The 23,173-nt window shown below is 31.8% G+C and overlaps 2 protein-coding genes and 2 long non-coding RNA genes across 5 annotated transcripts in view; 2 read left to right on the top strand and 2 right to left on the bottom strand.

The window, feature by feature from the left end:
• The first annotated feature begins 444 nt into the window (after positions 1-444).
• Positions 445-2,559, top strand: LOC115881075. Its single transcript, XR_004049979.1, has 3 exons — positions 445-651; positions 1,151-1,251; positions 1,422-2,559. It is a non-coding gene; the product is annotated as an uncharacterized LOC115881075 (long non-coding RNA).
• Positions 2,560-6,176: 3,617 nt separating this feature from the next.
• On the bottom strand, positions 6,177-8,204 carry LOC115881030. Its single transcript, XR_004049968.1, has 3 exons — positions 7,930-8,204; positions 7,580-7,792; positions 6,177-6,227 (listed from the first exon to the last, which is right to left on the bottom strand). It is a non-coding gene; the product is annotated as an uncharacterized LOC115881030 (long non-coding RNA).
• Positions 8,205-8,269: 65 nt separating this feature from the next.
• Positions 8,270-11,216, top strand: LOC115881035 (hydroxyacyl-coenzyme A dehydrogenase, mitochondrial-like). The gene is made up of 5 exons (XM_030898393.1): positions 8,270-8,586; positions 8,651-8,822; positions 8,873-9,062; positions 9,115-9,329; positions 10,783-11,216. Exons 1-5 carry the CDS (start codon positions 8,476-8,478, stop codon positions 11,019-11,021), a joined length of 927 nt encoding a protein of 308 aa, XP_030754253.1. The 5' UTR covers positions 8,270-8,475; the 3' UTR covers positions 11,022-11,216.
• A 3,622-nt stretch (positions 11,217-14,838) lies between these two features.
• The window catches only part of LOC115881014 (inositol polyphosphate multikinase), a 30,236-nt gene continuing 21,901 nt past the window's right edge, over positions 14,839-23,173 (bottom strand). For both annotated transcript variants that reach the window (XM_030898364.1, XM_030898365.1), the window contains 6 exons: positions 19,741-19,895; positions 19,468-19,611; positions 18,016-18,151; positions 17,714-17,951; positions 15,867-16,146; positions 14,839-14,994 (listed from right to left, as the gene is read on the bottom strand). In XM_030898364.1, coding sequence (XP_030754224.1) covers positions 14,857-14,994; positions 15,867-16,146; positions 17,714-17,951; positions 18,016-18,151; positions 19,468-19,611; positions 19,741-19,895 — 1,091 coding nt within the window. In that variant the 3' untranslated portion in view covers positions 14,839-14,856. The remainder of the gene's footprint in view (positions 14,995-15,866; positions 16,147-17,713; positions 17,952-18,015; positions 18,152-19,467; positions 19,612-19,740; positions 19,896-23,173) is intronic.

The following is a 23,173-nucleotide window of genomic DNA, read 5'->3' as shown; positions in this document are numbered from 1 at the left end:
GTCTTTGTCGAATAATTTACCATAGATTATAATTTCAACTCTCTCCTCTTTTTCTAGACACTGGCTGAATGACCTATAAGTTTAAAGCCATATAAAAAGGAAAGAAGAGATAATTTATGTCAAATCTGTGGTTGGCCATGTTTCAAGCCGCAAATAAAGAAAAGAAGAAGAACATTAGTTTGATTCTGTGGTTGCGATCTCTTAAGACCTGAAAAATGAAAAAGAAGAAGAACGCTGGTGGCGCCATTGTGGAAAAGTGAGAAAACTAAAATATTTCCAAGGTTACCAAGATATTATTGAAATCCTGAAACTAATTTAAAACTATATTTTTGTAAGTCTAAAATGAATTGAACCGTTACAAAATCAAGACAAATCGAATAAACATTTAATACAAACTTTGTTTTAGTAAAATAAATATTATATTTTGTTTTAGACACACCATTATTGATGCAGCAAAAAATGATTATTCTGGTTTACATGCAATTTACATGTGTTCAATCTGACAACGTTGGCGTGCGACATTTTCCGTTGTTAACTGGAAGTCATTATGTTGCTCTTACAATTTTTCTGATTTTTAATAGAAAAAGTAATTTTTCTGTACATTGTTTAAGTGTATTCTGTTCCTTAGGGCTTGTGTAACCTCATGAAAATGTAAGTACTCATTATCTTGCATGTTTTCTATAGTTTTTTTCACTTCTCTAAGTATTTCCATTACATCATCATTAAAACAAGATTAAAACTGATATATTTTTCCAGTTTTCACAATTTTCTTTTTCAAAATCGAGTGCATAGTAATATAGACACTTTCCTTGATGTCCTTATTTTACATCAAAAATATAGTTACATAGAATTATGCTCTATATTTTTAAAGATATTAGCTATTTTTTGAACCATTTTTTTATAGAGTTTAGAGATGCTTTTTGTTCCTAGATAAATTTTTTAGATGTTTATTCGTACGGGCAAACAATTATTTTCTACGTCTTTAAAATAACTCAGTGTAGGGAAGGCCTCCCCCATTCTTGATAATTATATAATTGTTTTGGATTTAAAAAAACATTTTCACATTATTAATATACGCTGGTCGCCATACTTTAGTTAACAAATTTGCATTGTTTTAATATAATGTTTTAATTATAATTTTCTTTTTTAGGAGTGTTATTAATAATACACACATAAAAGAAGAGACTTGGAATTCAGATGTTTGGCCATCATTCTGGTTCACGAGACTGGTTTTCCATTATCTGATTAAAAGTAAGTTTATTTTATTATTGAAAAATCAATTTGCATAAATTTATTAAATGTTTATTAACAGACTAATCGTATTTTAAACATATATTTAATACTAATGCGAAACAAAAAGAATTAATAGAATTATTACAGCATTAATTTAAAAAAAATTAATATTTATTTCTTTTTTACAGATTTTGTACAACAAATCGATGGAAGTATACATAGTTCCAAGGCAGTGCATTTATATGTTTCACGAATCTTACCAACAATGCATCAGGACTTATAAGTATATCTAAAATTTTATTTCGTTTGGGGTAAATATATTTATACTGGTTTTTAATGTTCATCGGTGGATTTCATCATTTTTAAATTTAATTAAGTAGGAAAAAAATTCAAATGAGTCTCTGAGTTACATTTCTATGGTTCCTTGTTATCATAGACAAATTCAGACCATCTATTTTTCATTTTGGTCACTTTCTGTCTTTTGGTCACTTCCTATATTTTCGGTAGAATGTCATCTACTTACAATTTTACTTCCAGTTGTTTTAATTTATTTTTATTTCTTTATAATAGCTTGACTCCCATATATTTTTATTTTTGATTGTGGGAATAATATCATCATTGATCAGTTCTTTAAATATTTCATTGGCTGTATTACTATAAGTCTTATTTGTTTGGGAAAATACCTTCTAACTTAGAATTTTACTTCATTCTGGTCAATCAATCTTCAATTTTACTCCATATTTCCTGCATTGTGGAAATAATAAAATCAATAATTCTATGTAATATCCGATTGACTGTATTTCTATACAGTTTCTATTTCTGTAAGTCTTCTTTTATTTGTATTTTTCGTGTAGAGTCATTTTTCTAATACTTTTTGCTTGTGTTGTTCCTTGTACAGACTTTTAATTTTGATGAATTCATTTTCATGTCATTTTTTTCACATAATATGTCATGAATTGCAGTATTTTACAGATTCTATTGGTTCGGTTTGCTTGTATTTAAATTCACTTAAAAATCCCATTATTAAAGACTAATTTCTTTTTTAATTTCATCAATTCCTAGCGCATTCACCATTTATTTAAAACCCCTGACTTTCACATAATGTGACTTCTAGCTTTTCTAGCCTATTTTCCAATTAATTTTCCCGAGTAACATCGACTCCAGAGCATCATAACTAGCCTCCTCCAAGAGGAGGAGACCCGGGTCACCCCCTAACCCTGATGTTCGGGCATCGATGACCTGTGTAGCATGCAGAGGTACCCAAGGGAGTCACCACCCTCTGGTTTACGAGCTAGGTGTTCTAACGCTAGAGGCTTCGGCCGGATACGACCTGGCACCCAAGCTACGAGACTTCTTCGTGCACGTATCCCGTGACGTCTCGACGGTAGAGGGGGCGGGATATCGGACACATTGAAGATGATGAGGGGGGTCCGCCTGTAGGGGGTCCCGGTGGATGTCCGCTCGAGGGGTGACGAGGGCGACCCGAGACGAGGCTGCTTAGCTGGGATGGGAACTGACTGGCGAGGCTTAATCGTCGGACAAGGGTTAAATCTGATGAAGGGGGGCGAACTTATATGCCCTGGAGGATTTTTTCTTTATGTGTTTGATGTCAAATTTTGACATCCTAGATATTCCTGAGAGAAGGCCAAGCTTAACTTTTTGCCATTTTTCCTATTGTTATTGACCACATATCTTTATTTTTTTATTATCTAAAACTTTTTGCTGCTCCATCTTGCTTTTGGTCTACCTCTATTTCATTGTTTTTGTCTACCATATTTTCTTTATTATTGGAGTATTATCTGTCATCAATTATACAAACTCTTCCAATGTCAGACTTTTTTTGAGACATATTTTGATATCTCTATTGCCCGTATAGAACTCTGTTTCACGGTTTTTGTCTACCATATTTTCTTTATTATTGTAATGTTATCTGTCATCAATTCTACAAACTCTTCCAATGTCAGACTTTTTTAAGACATATTTCGACATTTCTAGTACCTGTATTTTCATGTCATTTTATTTAATGCATCATATCTCTATTTTACTATATGTCTTTTATACTTTCTTCCTTGTGGGAATGTCATCATCCATCAGTTCTATAAACTCTTCCATTGCTAAGTCTTCTTATATGTATCCACTAAGTCTTCTTATATGTATACAATTGTATATTTTTTTTTGTATTTTCTTGGGCTTTTTTGTGTTTTCTTTCAATCTTCGTTTGGCTTTTCTAAGTTCATAATTTATTTTCATACAATTGTTTGCAATTTATCATACCTCTATTTCTTTATTTGTTTCTCATATTATCTCCAATCTAATTCTTTTTAAAATTGTGTTTTTGAATGGGATATTGTACTGCTTTGGAACAGCTTGGATTTTTTGGGACAGCTGTACTGCATCATTGAAGAAGAAACTAAATAATTTTAGGTAAATTATACTAAAAGGTGTATTTTTTAAATCGAATATGTTTAATAAATACCGTGAAGTGGGGTGACTTTGTTTGACAAAAATTGTTGTATTTTCTCAAATGCGCATGGTCTATGCTATAAGTGGTAATAAGGACAACACAACAATAATACGCTTTTTTGTTTATTAAACAATATATATATATAATATATATATATATATATATATATATATATATATATATATATATATATATATATATATATATATATATATATATATATATATATATATATATATATATATATATATATATATATATATATATATATATATATACTGGATGGGCAAAGTTAGTTGCTTATATGGGGTGTCTTTGCCCTCTTCCTTATTCTTATTGATAGACCAAAGCCACCCCATTTAAAAGCATAATTACGTAAAATATGCGTCATCACCCTCAATATTATAACGAACTTCTGCATAATACTTATCTCAATATAGCGTGGTTAACTATTGCAGCCACGTAGAAGTTTGAAGCGCACAAAATAGGCTTTAAAAACAGATTTGGCTTCACAGCACTGTAAATGCTACATCGCAACTGACGGCAAGCGTTTAGCGACGTTCCGAGACGTGGGGCGCCTCCACCCATAATTTACCGATAACACATAACGCGTTCTTTTCAAGTAGTGGCTACGGCTACGTCTAACATATTTTCGGACGGAATTTGGAAAAGTCACCCCAAGAGGTAAAGTCGCCCCATTTCACGGTACTTAATATTATTGTATTTTGTAAAATATGTAGATATAAATAATTAATTTTAAATAAAGCATTTTTGGCGCACAATTTCCTATAGTATAGGCAACTAAAAATACACATAACGTGTATATAGAGTTGCCTGAATTAGGAGGTTGAATTTTTTAATTTAGTTTTTCATACTTTTTTAAATATTGTGAATAAAATAATTCTTAATTACAAATACAGCTAACTTAACCATGTTTTTTCGTTGTATTACTACAAAAAAAATTCTTTTCCTTTCACGAAGATTTTTATATATGTTATAATATTTTATATACCCTATCAATTTACTGAAAATTTAAAGTTATAGAATTAGTATTTTGTAATCAAGCTTCTTAATGAACAAATAATTAATTATTTCTTTATATTTTTCTTACAGAACCAATACTTTCCAGAAGGGTAGCCAGAAGACTTACCTCTTACCTCAACATAGCCATCATCATGTCCATCAACACCTTGGATTTTAACATGGCTTTTATATTACTCTTTGTTAATAAAATATAATATGTAAATAAATAATAATTAATAATAAATGAGTTTTATTGAACATATTAGAAATACTGTCCAATACTGAACAAAAAAGTCAATTAAAATGTCATTAATTATACATATATACAACTAAAAAGTTGTTCTGGATTTGACAGTATTTTATATAAAAATATATTTACCTTTACCTCCTCGCTCTTATGTACTCCTGATAGAAATCCGAGAAAATTCAGCTTTTAACAAAAATTGAACGAACATTTTTAATGCTTGTCCAAAATCACTGATTTCTATCAGGAGCACATAAGTGTGAAGAGGTAAGAAGTAAATTGGAGTACCAATATTTACCTAGTCGCTCTTATGTACTCCTGATACATATCCGAGAAAATTCAATTTTTATCAAAGGCTGCTCGAAAATTTTTAAACCGGGTCAAAAATCGCCGATTTCTATCAGGTATACATAAGTGCGAAGAGGTAAGGAGCAAATTTAGTACCACATGTAAATAAAGCATCGATCAACGATATTTCTGCTATCTCTAGCACTTCGACCTCGTTTCCAAACTTCAACCCTTAATATTTCGGAAACTATAAGGGTTAGAGAGGAACGGAACACGGCATTCGATAGGCATTTCAACCCTCTATAAGGGCGCAAAACAAGGGCGCGATCGGAGACCAAAAATTCTTCTGGCGAAAAATGAGGTGAGGGGTTAACCTTACTTCATTTTTGCTCAACATTTTTTTTTGTCTCCGATCGCGCCCTAATTATGCACCCTTAAAGAGGGTTGAAAGGCCAATCGAATGCCGACTTCCGTTCCTCGATATCTCTTTTAGTTTAGAAGTTATGGCCGTTTTTCCAAAAAAATCTAGCAATTCTAACTCGTTGGTCAGTTGCTCCAAAATTTGGAAGGTCGAAATTTTTTTTGGTCGGTTTTGTTAAAAGTGAAAAAATTTTGAATTTGTATCAGGAACATATGAGAGCGAGGAGGTATTTTTCGGTACCAGGAGCAAGCAGTTACATTCACCATTTAATTAAAAAGAATTCATTTAAATATCTATTTTGATCTTTTGTTCAAATTCTAAAAACGCTGGGTTTTGACCAGGAATATATAAGAGCTAGGAGGTAAAGTATTAGGAGTAAAATTTAAAAGATATTTACTAATACTTTTTCAAATCTCGACTTTAAAATAAAACACAGTAAATAATTTAACTAATAAAATGTATTATACAAAAAAGTACAATTATAAAATAAATACAATAAAAAAGTATATTAATTCTAGAAGATTCTTCGTTCCAATGATGCCAAAGCTTCTACTCTGAAAACAAAATAAAACATTAGGTAATATTAAATCAGCACTGTAAGTATTTCATTAATCATACGAAATGTATGATCAAAAAGTTTTGTTTAAGTGGGCTTTGACAGCTAAAAGATTTAAGTTCTTTTCTTATATCCCTATAAAATTTATTTTATCATATGGTAACGTATGATCGAAAAAAAACGGCGTCCAGTTGGCTTGGAAATGACGATCAATGACATTCCCCATATAATTTTACATATAAAATGACAGCGATGTTGATTTCATAGCCATCACTGACGCCGTTTTTTTTCTTTCGATCACACTGTATTTACGTCCCTAACAATTAAAAAATACTCATAATGCTCGTTTTTTTAAATTTATGGACCATACAAATCGAAAAAAAAAAACGATGTCAGAGTTAGCTTAGAAATAAAAGTTATTGTGATTTTATATGTAAAATTATATGGGAAACGTCGGGAATCCTCATTTCTAAGCCAACTTGGCGTCGATTTTTTGTACACATTGTATTTACATTCATAGTAACTAAAAAAAACATAATGCTCCAGTGTTTTTTTTTCAAATTTATATGTATCATACAAATCGAAAAAAAAACGATGTCATAGTGAGCTTAGAAATAAAGATCCCTGTGATTTTATATATAAAATTATATAGGAAATGTCAGGAATTCTCATTTCTATGCCAACTTGACATCGTTTTTTACCACACTGTACCGTATGATAAAAAAAACGGCATCAGCGATGGCTATAAAAATAAAGATCGCCGTCATTTTATATGTAAAATTTATCAGGAATGTCAACGATTGTCATTTCAAAGCCAACTGGACGCCGATTTTTCCTCGATCATATGGTACTGACATTCACAGCAATTAAAAAAATACCCCCAATGATTTGGTATTTTTGTTTTCAAATTTATATGTATCACACTGACACCAACTTGACGGGGTTTTTTTATCACATGGTATTTACATTCTTAACAAACAGAAAAAATACTCGTGAAGCTCTAGTATTTTTTTAAACACATAACATATATGTACTATACAACTCAAAAAAAAAACGATATCAGAGTTAGCTTAGAAATGAAGATCGCTGTGGCTTTAAATGTAAAATTATAAGGAGAATAAAGCGATTGTCATTTCTCAGCCAATTTGACATCGTTTTTATCGATCATACAGTATTGTAAGATGTAACTATAGTCTGTCCAACAGGAGGATCCAATGACAGTTACGTCTGTCATTTTATCACGAGTAAATTGTGTTTTCTGTCATTTTAGATGTTGTCTGTCAAAATATTCCCTGACAAACTATAGTACCATCTAAAGAAACAAGAAGCATATTAATAACATGGCATTACCAAAATATGAATTTTTGAAGTTTTTAAGTTAATTTTCAATCCGTAACTTGGCTTGAACAAACCAATTCATCCACACCCTCATCCGATGTGTAAACGTCTCCAATTTGTATTTTGTGTTTGTTTCAGTTGCTCCAGGTTGCTCTATATCCTCTACTTCTTCAGAAGTCTATGCCCACCTTGATACTGTTTATTTTTGACCATATGGTGTTGTTACTGTAAATATAGTAGAATTTATTTGTAACATAGAAACCATTATACAAAACTAGTTAGTAAACATACAATATTTAATTATGAAACTATTGTTTTTTTATTCAAACAACACTAAATTAATTAAAAACGCAACCACTTACGAATGCAGCCCATAGTCTCCTATACCTTTTTCGGTAATTTTTCTTACTATTATCAAGATAATTTACGTTTTAAATATTTGCCATTATATGTTCAATATTCTATTTTGAATTTATTATACGATTGTATTGCTTTAAAATGAAAATTATTAAAGAAAATGCCTGGAAATTTCTCAAATATTGACATTATTAAATAGGGTTAGAATATAATCTTCTTCTTTTCAGTTTATTTGCAATTAACTTAAAGGCCTAAGCAACTGGAACTATCCGGCCTATACACAATTTCTTCTTCTTTACTAATTTCTTTGGCTTAATTCACAAGCTCTCCATGGATAAAAAAGATTAAAACCTAATCGGGGGTGTATTGTTGACATTTTTTAAAAAGTTAAGAGGTTATTTGGAATTTCAACTTTAGACTTTGAACTGTTTATTTGATTATTTTCCGTTTATTAGCCAGGTGTCTCCTTCAAAAACCACCATTCTTACGTCCAGTCTTGTCAGAAAAGGTGTTTATTTAATTAGTTTCTCAGCTATATCCTTTATTTTAAAATGGCTAGCTTAGGAGTTCTACGAAGGAGCTTTTCAACTACCTCTTCCAGAAATGTTATCAAAAACGTTACAGTTATCGGAGGCGGTCTTATGGGATCGGGAATAGCCCAGGTAGGTTCTTAATTTTATTATTTCATTTTTAAAAGTGTTTACATTGAGTTAAATGCTATAATAGGTAGCAGCCCAAAGCGGTAACAATGTAACTCTTGTTGAAGTCAATGCAGACATCCTTAAGAAAGCTGAGGCAAGTATAGCAACAAACTTGGGTCGTGTAGCAAAGAAATTGTACAAAGAGGATCCAAATGCGGCTAAGAAGTTTGTTGAAGAAGCCAGCAGCCGTATAAAAGGTAAAATAAAAGAAGTTTCATTACTAGATTCTTTAATTTGTCATTTGTAGGCTCAACTGACCCTTCAGAGGCTGTAAAAGACTCTGATTTAGTTATAGAAGCTATTGTAGAGAATATTGGCATTAAACATAAATTATTTAAATCTCTGGACGAGGCTGCCCCACCAAAAACACTGTTTGCTTCCAACACCAGCTCATTATCGATTGGAGAGATAGCTTCAGTTGTTAAAAGAAAGGACAAGTAAGTAGAATATTATCTTTTAAAACATATAGTATACTAATTATCGCTGTAGATTTGGTGGTTTGCATTTTTTCAATCCAGTCCCCGTAATGAAACTGTTGGAAATTGTCCGAATCCCTGAACAATCCGAGGAAACTTACCAGGCTTTTGTGGCATGGGGCAAATCCATTGGAAAGACTTGTGTGACTTGCAAAGATACTCCTGGGTTTATCGTGAACAGGTTATTGGTGCCTTATATCGCTGAAGCTGTAAGAATGTTGGAAAGGGGTAAGGATATACCTTGATTTAAAAAAAAACAAAAGTAAAATAAGAGGAAATTTAAAAATAAAACTCAAAATTTCTTAAGGAGAAAATTCTTCATCTTTTTCTCCCTGATAATATTGGAATTTTATTTTATTTCAGTAAAATAAAATAATTTAGATAATTACCACAAAATAAGAAATATTTTGTGCATTGATTCAATAAATATAAATACATACATTGATTTGTGAAGCTAAATTGAATAATTTATGATTTTCGATGACTTGACATTTATTTTATCTTTATATACAGAATTTTTCTTAATAAGTGTTAATATTTTAAACGGTAGTGTATTTGAAATCCCAATAAACACGCCTGTGAAGGTTTTTTCACTAAAAGAGTTTGAGAATTTTGTTATTTTTTAATTTATCCTGTATATTACAGTTGAGGGTTGGAACCTTTGGTGTTACACAGCAAAATGAAACACTAAATCACCACAATACACCAAAACACTTTTACTTTTAGATTGGACGCGCGTTTCGCTAACCATGTTAGCATCATCAGCAGATGATTAAAAACTAAATTACAATCTACAATTTGAGCGTTTATATACTCATCAGCATCATTATTAAACTCATCTGTTTATAATCAACTGCTGATGATGCTAACATGGTTAGCGAAACGCGCGTCCAGTAAAAGTGTTTTGGTGTATTGTGGTGATTTAGTGTTTTATTTTGCTATCCTGTATATTTTAGAAAAGTCTTAACCGCTGCAGGTTCAGCTGAAATTTTCTTCTGTGACGTTTACATAGGTCAAAACGTGCTTCTAAAATTACTTGGTGATTTATAAGAGATATAAATAAGTAGATATACTTGAAGTAAGGTTTAGAAAGGTAAAAACTTTGTAAAGTTACTGCTGTAAGGTTTACAAAGGTGAAACCCCTCTAAACGTTAACGGTAAAACTCCTCGAGCTTACAGAGGTAAAAAAGCTTACAGGGGTAACATTTCTGTAAAGTTTACAGAAGTCGGACTTATGCAAACTTTACAGAGGTATTTTTTGTGTTATTTGTTTTGTTTTTGTTCTTACTAAATAAGTATAGACACAGACTATACTCAATTAAGAAATAATATACTCAGATACTTCAGAATTTTCAGGCGGCTTCAAAATATATATTTTTAAATTTTTTTAATAACTTCTCTATTTTTAACTTATTTGAAAAACAGAAAATAGAAAATATACTACACACGAGGGATGGGAGAGAAAAAAACCTTAAAGAAAAAAGTTTATTACGTGTAAAAAAATACTTTTTACGACATGACATTTAATTTCATTAAAAACGTTGTTAAGGCTGGTATAAAAATATATTTTACTGTTATCCCCATTCCTGCTACAAACCATTTGTTTTTATACTTCAGTTCTCTATGTTTACTTATTTCTCTGAGACTCAAACTAAAAAAAAACATTTTTTCGTTGAAATAGGTGATGCATCCCCAAGAGACATTGACACAGCAATGAAACTAGGAGCAGGATATCCAATGGGGCCCATTGAACTGGCTGACTACGTGGGACACGACACAACCCTGTCCATTCTACAGGGCTGGCACGATAAATACCCCGACAATCCCTTGTTCGTGCCGTGCGATTCGCAAAGGCAACTGGTCCAAGAGAAAAAATTGGGAGTCAAAACTGGAGAAGGATATTATAAATACAACAAGTAATCATGTTTAACGTTAAAATATTCAACGTTTTTTGGGTGCTGAAATTTATAGACTTAAGTTTTAAATCAGTTTCATCTTTTTCTTTAATTTTTTTTTGTAAAGAAAAAGAGAAATATTTTTTATTAACACAAGACTTTTTATATACCTATACATTTTATATTTCATATTGCAATATAACTTGTAAGATTATATTTTAATATCGGTGTTTTTTTGTATTTACCTAATCCTACTATTGTCCTGATTATTATGACAGCTCTGTGATTTTTGAACATCTGTCAATATCATATACTCTATCGCAGAACTGATTAAACCGCTATTTATCGTTTTTAATATACAAGGCGTCCCAATATTCCGTGGACATAGAACTACTCCGTATTTTTGGAATGAAAATAATTATGCACAATTATTTACCTCTATACCAAAGTGCTTCATATGTCCGTTAGAGGGCATGAAATATTAATAACCCAAACCAGTTCAAACGTTAATTAATTTAAAATTTATTGTGAAGTTTATTGTCAATAATCATTTGTGAAACTGATGTAACAGTCGATTATAATTGTATTACCAGATTTTAACGCTGGATGTAACCAAGAACTGTAAACTAATAGGATTGCTCATCCTCATAAGACGTATGTTCGCTTCTTCCCGCGCTTCAGCTGACAGTTGTGACGTCATTGTAGTCCTTGTCATGATAGTGTGTATTATTAGTTGCCTCTGGTAAACTTATAAAAATAACAGCTGAGAAATTTTGAGTTAATTTGTCAATTTTAAATATGAAAAAGGTGTCTTTAAAGTTTTTAGAGCTATAGAGTGTATAAATACGTTAATTTTGTGCTGTGGATTGTGACAAAGTGCCTACGAAATTGTTTATTAATTATTTTAGAGCAAAATATGGAAGTACTCTAAAAAAATGCTTGCAAAAGGTGATGTTGGGAACTGCTGTTCTTAAAAATGCATTATCCGAGTATTTAATACGATTTATACAGTTAATTTTCTATACTGCATACATATAAGGTGTTTAAATAAATAAACTAAATAATGAACGTTTTTTATTCGGCAACCAATAATGCACGTGTGTGTATTAGTGGTTGCCGGATAAGGACTAATAACCATGACAAGGACTACAATGACGTCACAAAGCGAGTAGTTTTCGCGTGCACCTGGCGGACACTTTTGGCTGAATGAGCAGTCCTATTAGGTTAACTGTTCTTGGGATGTAACGAGAAATGTAATGGGGTTTCCCGTAAATAAATAAATAAATCATTTTTATAGGTTAGCTTCGGAAAAATAAGTTTTTTCTCGAAAACCATGCGATCTGACGTTTTTATAATGGACAAAATTAATAAAAATAAAATAATTTTACAATGGGCAAAAAATGTAGTAACCACTAATGGACCCTTTAACGCAAAAAATCAGTCATTCTTGAAGCCTTGCAAAACATCACTCTTAAGAATTTATGTAGCGGTCAGGGTATAGTTTTCACCCTTCTCAAAGTTTTTTACTAAAATCGCTTAGCAAAACATAACACCCAAAATCTCATTCAAATCGCAATGTGGATCGTTAAAATATCTTGAAAAATGTGTTTATTTTTTAAAATTTTGATGTCCCCTAGCGGACAAACGAAGCACTTTTGTATAGAGGTAAATTATATGCAATTAACATATTTTGATTACAAAAATATCTTGCAGTACTTTTATATCCACGGAATATTGGGACCCCCAGTATTTCAAATAATATATCATCGTAGATCGGCGTAACAAAAGGTAGAAAAAATGTCTCCGCCTTGTTGTCATGTTGTCCAAAAACAAAATATTGCACAGAAAAAAATATAATCAAACAGTGTCTGATTAAAGCAGCAAAACAATGTTACCAACACTAACTCACTTTATTGTTACAGGGACGTGCTTGTAAATAAGAGTTTTTTACCTGCACCGATGTATTTTCTACGTATATTAAATGATTTTATGCTAAATGTAAAAAACCTAGAAGAATCGCGTAAACATCCATGCCTGATTTTTATGAAATAAAGTCTGTCAAACGAGTCAGAGATTTCGACAGACGACATCCAAAAAATGACAGTAAATACGTTTACCTATTAATTAAAATGACAGATATAACTGTCACTGTCATGAATGCTCTGGTTGGCCACACTACAGGGCGTTCCTTAATGACATGCTAATATTTAAGAAGGTGATTCTTGCACCTATTCTAAGAAAAACACTTCAATGAATATATGTACGTACTAAACATCTTAACTTTTTAGATACAGGGTGGTAAAATTTTTAATTTTTTTTTCAAAATATCTCTTTTTATTTCTTAATTTCCTTCCAGCCGATGCAGAAATGATTTCCACACGACAGTCACCGCATCATATTTTCAGCGATTTGACCCTGAAATAAACTGACTCTAATTTTTTTAAGTAAAAACTATGCGTTGGACGAAAAAAATCAAGACTTAAAAAATGTTAAGAAATGAATGGGAATTTGGAAAATAACTTTTAAGAGACGTCAGTGGTGTACCACTTTTTTCTCCAAAAATATTCAATGTAAAACCCGTCCACACGGCCCTGGTTGAAATAAATAAAATTCTTTGTACACCAAAAAAGATATTTTGATGAATAGAAGAGGTGTATTAAGTTTCATAAAGATATCTGTAACAAAATCAGAGTTATTATTGTGAAAAAAGGTTATTTTTTAGAAAATTTTACCACCCTGTATCTCAGAAATTAAGATGTTTAGGACATACATTCATATGAAGTTCTTCTCTTGGAATAAGTCCAAGAATCACGCCCTTAAATATTAGCATGTCATTAAGAAATACCCTATACATATAGTATAATTTATCTGTTCTAAAAGACATAGTCTATTTAAAAAAAATGACAAAATACCATTTACCTGTGAATTAAAACGATAAATATAACTGTCACTGCCATAGATTCTTTCCTTGTGTCGATAGACCATACCTAAGGAATTACGGATCAACTTGGCAACAAGGTGCAATAATTATTCCCGCTGTTCTAAACATTTTTAATATTACTAATTTTCAATTTTTGAAAAAAAGTACCATATGATCAAAAAAACCGGCGTCCAGTTGGCTAGAAAATGACGATCGATGACATGTCCCATATAACTTTACATATAAAATGACAGCGATCTTCATTTCATAGTCATATCTCCATCGCTGACGCCGTTTTTTTTTTCGATCACACGGTAGTTCTAATGTACAAAAATCAAAGTCGCTAAAAACCGAAATATTTCTTTAGAGATACAGGATATATTTTATAATAAATTTATTTATGGTATTCATGCTGAATTTCTTTTAGTTTAAGATATTGGTTGGAGACTAAATCTAGAGAAGTCCTGAATAAAAATGACTGGACTAGACAGTACAGGCTGTGGAAAAGAAAAATGAAAATCAAAAGTCGTCAAAGTTTACTACCTTTGTGAATTTTTATAACCTAATTATTGTTAATTTTCTTTGTATTTTAAAACGTTTAATATAGTTAATTATTAAAAAAAACACTTCTTGTCAATGTTTTTATTCCAAAAATATATTTCTCGATACACGTATAGTTCACAAGATAAAAAATCACACTGGTTTTTATTTTATTTTTAGCTGCCTTAAGTATTGTTTTTTTTGTCTATATTACGTATAAATAAATATTAAAATTAATAAATTATTATTGAGTGACAGGCGTAAAAAATTATTATTTTTTTGTATACCTTGTAAAAAATTTCGTCAGTTTTATAATACTTTCGCGTCAAATTCGTCAAAATTGACACACGTCATTATTTGATATGCTTTTCCTGATCTTTTCTACGTCATAACTTTTTAGCTATTCCTCCGTTTCAGCTAAGAAGTCTTCGAATAATTTTACCAAGTTATCAACGCCATCTAGATAGTTCCTGTCAATGTCCATACTGTCAGCCGGATAAACATGGGCAAAGTCTATCAGTTTAGCTGTAGCCCAAACCTGCATACATATACTCAAATTTATTAATACACATACAATAGAAACACTAATACAGTGTTGCCATGAATTCAAAGTATTTTTCTTCAAAGTGTATTTTCAGCGTGTGTATTTTGCCGAAATTCAAAGAAAAATACTCGAAAAAATGAAACAGATATATTATTATTATTATAATACAGGGTGATGGCCTTAAAATGCGCGGAGACTCCGAATAATAAAAATCTACTGACACCAAATCATAGAAATTAAAATATCAAGAAAAACCTAACCTAACCTTGAGAGTATTTTGAAGAGATATTAATTCTCCATTGAATATCGCAATAATATACTGGGTGTCCCGTTCAAAATAAAAGAGTAACTTGCTTTTAAAACTGACCAATTTTCAATATTAATTTTGTCTCACCCTGTATAACTTTTCGGGTCACGTTTTAATTTGGGTTAACATACAAGGTTTATTTTTCACTAAATATCCGGCTATACAGGGTAAATTACAAGCTTTTATTGACATTTAAAGTTTGCTCTTCATTTTTAGAAAATGTTAAATATGTCAAAAACCTTACATTTTAGTCATATACTTCTTTAATGAAACTTGCCCTTATTTTTTTCTAGAATCCGAAAATCTATTAATATATAGGGTGTTCTATTACAAAAAATAAACTTTGATTCGTAATAGTTTTTTGGGAACACCCTGTAGAAGTCTATATATTTTAAAAAATTCTTCGTGTCGTACGAGTGATGCCACCCTGTACTATTTTTTGAACTAAATTTTTAATCTTTTTTATTTAGCTATTGAGGCACTCGGTTTATCTAGGGACATACCGGGTGTATAGGAAATACTGCTAAACTAAAAAATAATTATTATAGTAAATTCTAACCTCACTTTTCCAATCCGAACACAGGTCGTCCAACATAAAGGTATAACTCTGCTTTTTGTGCTGCACGTCTTTGTCGTAGTTGTTCTGGAACGAATGAGTGCGTTTCAACAGTCTCATCGATTTCTGCCACGTGTTATTATTGTTTATTATTCTTGGCCCTTCCAGATTGACTATTCGCTTGGAGGGGTGCCTGAGAATGGGGCCCTCTTTGGTCAGCTGACCGCTGAAACCCGTGACGACTTTTTCGCAGCCGTTGTTCAGCGTTGCCAAACTCAGAGGCCTGGAAAAAGGATAAAGTAAGGGTCTTTGACAGGTCCTATTGCAAAATAAATGCCAATATTTTATTAGTGTATGTGTATGATTTTTTTTCTAAAAAAAAGTTCAAAGTTTTGTATTTTTCTTTAATTTCACTGTATAACTTTATAAAACTTTTCAGAACTGCAGATTTATCTGAAATTAGCTCATAATAACAATATGTTCGAAAAAAAATGGCGTCGACGATGGCTATGAAATGAAGATCGCTGTCTTTTTATAAGTAAAATTATACGGGGAATGTCACAGGTTCTATTGCAAAATAAATGCGAATATTTTATTAGTCAATGATTTTTTTTCCTAAAAAAGTGTTCAAAGTTTTGTATTTTTCTTTAATTTCACTGTATAACATTATAAAACTTTTCAGAACTGCAGATTTATCTGAAATTTGCTCATAATAGGTACATTATTATCGAAAAAAAAAAGGCGTCAGCGATGGCTATGAAATGAACATCGCTGTCAGTATATGTAAAATTATATGGGGAATGTCATCGATCGTCATTTCCTAGCCAACTGGACGCCGTTTTTTTTTCGATCGTACAGTACTTCGAGACAGTGTACTAAACGTTGCCAGTTCGTATACGAGGTACAGTTCTAATTGTTTTAGAAACGTTCAATGAAAAAAAAACGCATATTACATTTACCCCAAATGTACAGGGTGTCCCATTTTAGTTGAAATCATACGGTATTTCTGTTATTAGTGAAGATAGAAGGGTGCGGTTTGCACAAACCTGTCCCACTTTTTTTGTGAAACGGAAGATGATGTAAACAAAATTTTCATAGCCCTCTTCGTTTCTGACTACAGGGTCTTTTTGAAAATTTTGCAAATCGCGACACCCCTCGTATCTCCGTTATTGTGAAAGGTATCAAGAAGAGGTGAAAACTGTTTATTATAGTAGTCTATTTTTCTACGAAAAAAAATATGAACTAAGTTATGTTCTTTTAATGGAACACCCTGTATATTTATAAATGATATGATCTGACTTGCCACAAGCTTCTCAAAAATATATATCAATCTATATTTACCTTCACTATTTACTGCAATATTTAAAAGTTTTCATTAAAAGATCATTTTTAATAGTAGGCCATGATTGATAATAAAAGAAACTAAATAATTATTAAAAGAATACTGCTATCTGTCTCTTGTTTTATTTGGGGAGCCACTAATAAATTATTTCTTCTTTCTTCACTAATAATGGAGATACCGTATGATTTCAACTAAAATGGGACACCCTGTACACTCCTTGAGTTTAAGAAATGATATTAAAGGAAATGGTTTAAATTTATTATAGGTATTTTTTATTCTTTATAAAAATCTGAACATAACTGAAAATATACCAAGAAACAAAATAAATACATTGTTTTATACAAGGGAGCTTCAAAAATTACCTAACTCAAAATTAAAGTAGTCTAATTTTCCAAAGTATGTAAAATAGTTACTTAAAAAAGTTGTTTAGTATACAACAAACAAAATTGAAATTAAAAATTATTTCAAAAATTAAATAAAATCATGAAGAAAAAAAATACATTCTTACCTATACAAGCTAGTGTGTCTCGTAAGCGTTGATATCCTATTATTCTGACATTCCCTCGCTGGTTTTAGATGCTCTTTCAATCTTCTAGCGTCGTAAACAAGAAGAATAGAAGAAGCATATAACCTTAATCTTCTCTGATTCCTAGCGAAATGCTGGATTTGCCACAGGCAAGCCAATAGTTGCATCAACAGTTTTCGACAAAAATGATAACAATCCGCGTTCAAAAATTCTTTTATCACTAAAAATAAAATAAAAAAAAATATCAAATGACTTTGAATCAGACTTATTTAATTTTTTTGTACCTTCTTTTGCTGAATCTTTATCTAAAGTTTTTCCGAAATCCTTCCCATATTTTACCAAGCGATTTTGAGCGATTTTGTATACTTGAAGGCCCGGTATACAGAAGCCTAGATCTCTCTTGCATTCGTGATACTTTTTCTAAAACAAATACAGAGCGTTACCACCCTCCCTATTGCACAAATTTATTTTTCGTTCAATTTTATGTATTACAATATAATAACCCTTTCAACAGATCTTCTTCTTTCTTTGTATTGATTTCGCTTTTACAAATGACGTCAAGTAAAGGCCTCTCTATCTCAGAAATTATCAGCTAATTTGAAAATCTAAAAGCACTATCAGATAGCCCTAATAAAGTGGCTATGAGAATGTGCAATTCATTTTTTGATTTTCTAAAAAGTAACGATAGGAAAAAATAAAATTAATTTTCAAAAAAATTCGTTTTTTTTTCAAAAAAAACTCAGCAAGGCTTGGAATTTTTAAAACTTTTTTGATGGAATGAAGATCGCTGTCATTTTATAAGTAAAATTATATGGGGAATGTCACAGGTTCTATTGCAAAATAAATGCGAATATTTTATTAGTCTATGATTTTTTTTCCTAGAAAAGTGTTCAAAGTGTTGTATTTGTCTTTAATTTCACTGTATAACTTTATAAAACTTTTCAGAACTGCAGATTTATCTGAAATTAGCTCATAATAACAATATGTTCGAAAAAAAAACGGCGTCAGCGATGGCTATGGAATGAAGATCGCTGTAATTTTATAAGTAAAATTATATGGGGAATGTCACAGGTTCTATTGCAAAATAAATGCCAATATTTTATTAGTCTATGATTTTTTTTTCCTAGAAAAGTGTTCAAAGTGTTGTATTTGTCTTTAATTTCACTGTATAACTTTATAAAACTTTTCAGAACTGCAGATTTATCTGAAATTAGCTCATAATAACAATATGTTCGAAAAAAAAACGGCGTCAGCGATGGCTATGGAATGAAGATCGCTGTCATTTTATAAGTAAAATTATATGGGGAATGTCACAGGTTCTATTGCAAAATAAATGCGAATATTTTATTAGTCTATGATTTTTTTTCCTAGAAAAGTGTTCAAAGTGTTGTATTTGTCTTTAATTTCACTGTATAACTTTATAAAACTTTTCAGAACTGCAGATTTATCTGAAATTTGCTCATAATAGGTACAATATTATCGAAAAATCGAAATTTCAAAAAAACTCAGCAAGGCTTGGAATTTTTAAAACTTTTTTGATGGCATCTTGGTGAACATCCAAGATACCAATGATCGTACACCGAATTTGTAGCACCCTGTATACCCTCCTACCAAATTTGAGTATTACATTTGGAATGGGTCACCCTGTATATCTTTTTTCGTCAGTTTTTATAATATTTTTTTGATTTTATAAAATTAGTTCGTTTCTACCACTAAATAAAAATGTCTTGCCTTACCTCTTCTGCGATAATTTTGCTGTAACTCGCGTAAGGATCCCAAGTTCTTCTTCCTATTTTTATGTCCATCACGCAGGGTTCCTTAAAATCCTTGGTTAAATTTTCTAACACTAAATAGTCTATCAGTTTATCTTTGAACATAATCTACAAAAAAATATAGATATAGTAACAAGAAAATTAGTAAACATAGATATTTTGTTTATCTATTTTTACTTATTTTTCCAGGTCAGAAATATTTATTTTATATCAGCTACGTGTTGATTTTTTTCTTACTTTTTCTACTCCGTAGTATTTTGGCACAAGGTGTCTCATCTCTATCAGAGACCTGTCAACTGTCGTTTCCAGCTGTTCGTACAGTCTGATCTCCCTTTCGGCGCAATCTTTTTTTAGCAGCGGCTTGTAAACTTTGTCATCCTTTGACAGCATACCTGAAAAAAAATAAAAGCTTTTAATTCAATCAGGGCCATGTAAGTGAAATATTCAAAATGGTTCCAGCAAAAGTTTTCCAATTATGACGGGTGATGGCGCTGATCGTCAAGATTTTTGGACAGGGATTTTGCTTACCGACAATACGACGTGAGCTACGACCGGACCAGGACCAATCAGAATGATCAGTCCAGGTGGATGACACTTCTTATGGGAGAACTGGAAATGGTTGAAAACTTGACTACAAGCGATTTTCTAGGAATCTTCCTTACCGATAAATTATTGACAAGAGTGACAGATAAAACCCTGACATTCTTTCCGTATAACTGTTCATCTCTTTTTCTTTCTAAAGTGTGCGTTGAAAGGAGACAAAAACAATTTTTGTAACCCATAATTTGTTATTCGAACACCACTTTTCTCCTTGTCGGGTCGTTGACGTTGACTTGTCGCCATTTTATTTCTTTTGTTTACACGCTGCAGTTTGCTTTGTAAATTGAATACATAAATTATTTAGGCAAATATAGGTTTTTGATAAAACTCCTTGGACTAACGTGTAGGTAAGTGTTGATAAATAAGTTTTTTTTTCATCTTAACATGCTCATTGTCATTCTCCTGATTTAGGTGACAGAAAAGGATCATCAAATCAAATTGAATTTTATATTTTTCATCATCCCATGACCGATAATAAAATATATATTTTATGGATACCTTCCTAAATATCAACGAGATGAGCCATCGGAAGAAAGGGACCATAGTACAAAACAGAAGGGTGATCTTTTTCTTTCCACTTAGGATATTGAAATTATTATATACTGTAGTCGTGTTCGGCATTATCTCTGAGAAATATAGATAAACAAAGAACAACAGATATAAAGCATCCCAGAGGAAAAGAGAGGCAATACCTGTATGTACTCTCTCTGATATTTGTGAAAGTTACAGCAAAGTATTGTTGTAAATGTCATCTTTTTGATAGACCTGAAAACTTCGAGCAAAAAGATGACACTTTCAACAATATCCTGACAGATATCAGAGACGACAGGTTTTTCCTCTCTTTTCCCCTGGAATACTTTTAATTTATTATTCTTTGTTTATCTAGATTTCTCAGAGCACTATGAATGAACTCAGCTTGTATGTTTGAAATAATCGTCCAGTTGGCTTAAAAATGATGATCGAAGATATTTCCCATATAATTTTACTTTCAAAATTATGATATCTTTTATTTCTAAGCCATCTATGACGCCATTTTTTTCAGTTTTGTTATAATTAATTTTGTCTCTTGATCTACTTGTAACATTATTCTTTTAATTTTTTTAATTTATTGTGGTGAAAGTAATTTCTGTTGTATATTTGATATTGATATTAAACATATTTTTAAAAAATGGTGTATTTTTTGTGTTTTTGTGTATGTCATAATTAAAAATAAATGAAGAAATACATTTTTTTATTTTTTTAAACTTCCCGCCATGCGTGACAATTTAGTCCGTAGTTCCTACAAGCGAAATTGGGGGCGCTAGTAGCAGTAAACTTGTCAACAGTGTCAAATTTAAACGTCAATTTCACTTTCCAATATTTAGCAAGGCGCTCGCACTTCTTCTTGTGTATGTGTTTTGTGGATCAGTCTTTCTTGGACATTTGTCGCGGAACTGTGTGTTAATTTCTGTTGTGATAAGTGTGGTTGTGTTTGCAGTTTGATTTTTCGGTTTTGATATTATGTTACAATTAATTTTGAAGTATTGTATCACCTGTTTTTATGTAATAGTACTTTTTTTTGTTCTATGATCTGATATGTTATGATTTGTTAATGTTTGTTTAACAATGTTATACCATACCATATTTAATTCCTTTTGTTTCCGTTTGTAATTTTATTTTTAAGACATATTATGTGATTGTTTCAGATAATATGTTTTAAAAATAAAATTGCAAATAGCGAATAAAAATAATTAAAATAAAAAAGTGTATTTTACAATTCCCCCGGCCCCGCACCCCTTTGGCTAACCTGTAAATGTCAGCTTTGTCGAGAGATGGCGTTACGAAAATGGAACCGATTTATTACAAGTGTAAGATTTTTTTTTTGTTTACTTTCTTTATAAAATAATAAACAATCTAAACAACTAACAAAACCATAACTCGTGACAGGATAATTAAAATGTTTTAAAGTATTATATTGTCAGGACAACAAATATATAATAAATCACAGACTCACCAAATAATCCCTGAAGCATTGACCCTGAGCGGAGGCGTACTTTAATACCTGTCATAATTAAAAGTAAGGATAAGTGTCCAGTTCATAATTCCGACCTATTTAACTGCTATATGCCGATATTGTTTTGCCCTAACTACCTATTATTTATTTTCTATTTATCTTACTAGATGGACTAATTTATCTCTGTCTCTCTCAATACAAGATTTACAAACATATCTATGCAAATGCACTGCTTGGCCTTCCGCCCACGCACCCCCTGATGGCGCGGACTCCAGAGTAATCAGCCGCACGGGCAACAGAATAAACACAACATATCGATCCCGAGATTCGAGGACCCTGGGGGCCTGTTCCCGCCGCTGAAGACCCGGAGGTACCGTCCCAGACATAATAATAATGTCCGTTGTCACACGGCGTACGGAATCCCAGATCCCTGCCGTGTGCGACGTTGCGACATTACGAGGATTCGCGTCCCTGCTACTATGACATTACGGGATCCCAGATCCTGCCAAGCAACATTAACGGGCCTATCCTTGCGCTTCCTCAAGCTAAGCAGTACTAACTCTACTGAGAACAGAAATTCACTAATCCACCTAAAGCTTACGTGGCTATCATATTAACTAATTAGGTACTTTATAAAAGAACTATCCAATCTCTCTCTCTCTCTTGATTACAAATTTACTTATCTCATCAAATACTAACGTACTGTCTTGCCCCCGTCCACGCCCCCCCGTGGCACGGTCTAGACGAACCAGAAGACCCGGATACAGCGGCTGAATCTCTCGGGGTCCCGCTCCCGCATCTGGTTACGCCCAGAGGCACAATATAAAAACCGGTGATAACCAGGATTTTACTCCCTACACCGTTGCGACATTACGAGGAATCGCGTCCCTGCTACTATGACATTACGGGATCCCAGATCCTGCCAAGCAACATTAACGGGCCTATCCTTGCGCTCCTCCTGACTAGACAGCACCGACTCTACAGAGTAAAGAGATTCAATAGCCTATCTAAACAAAGCTCACGTAGCTGCCGCATCGGTATACCGCCGCATTATTTAATTACTAACCCTATCTAACT

Source organism: Sitophilus oryzae, unplaced genomic scaffold (assembly GCF_002938485.1).
Source record: "Sitophilus oryzae breed Bouriz unplaced genomic scaffold, Soryzae_2.0 scaffold_1693_pilon_pilon, whole genome shotgun sequence".
NCBI classification, from domain to species: Eukaryota; Metazoa; Arthropoda; class Insecta; order Coleoptera; family Curculionidae; genus Sitophilus; species Sitophilus oryzae.
The sequence above is the reverse complement of the archived record's forward strand: the minus strand, read 5'-3'. Positions and strand labels throughout refer to the sequence as shown.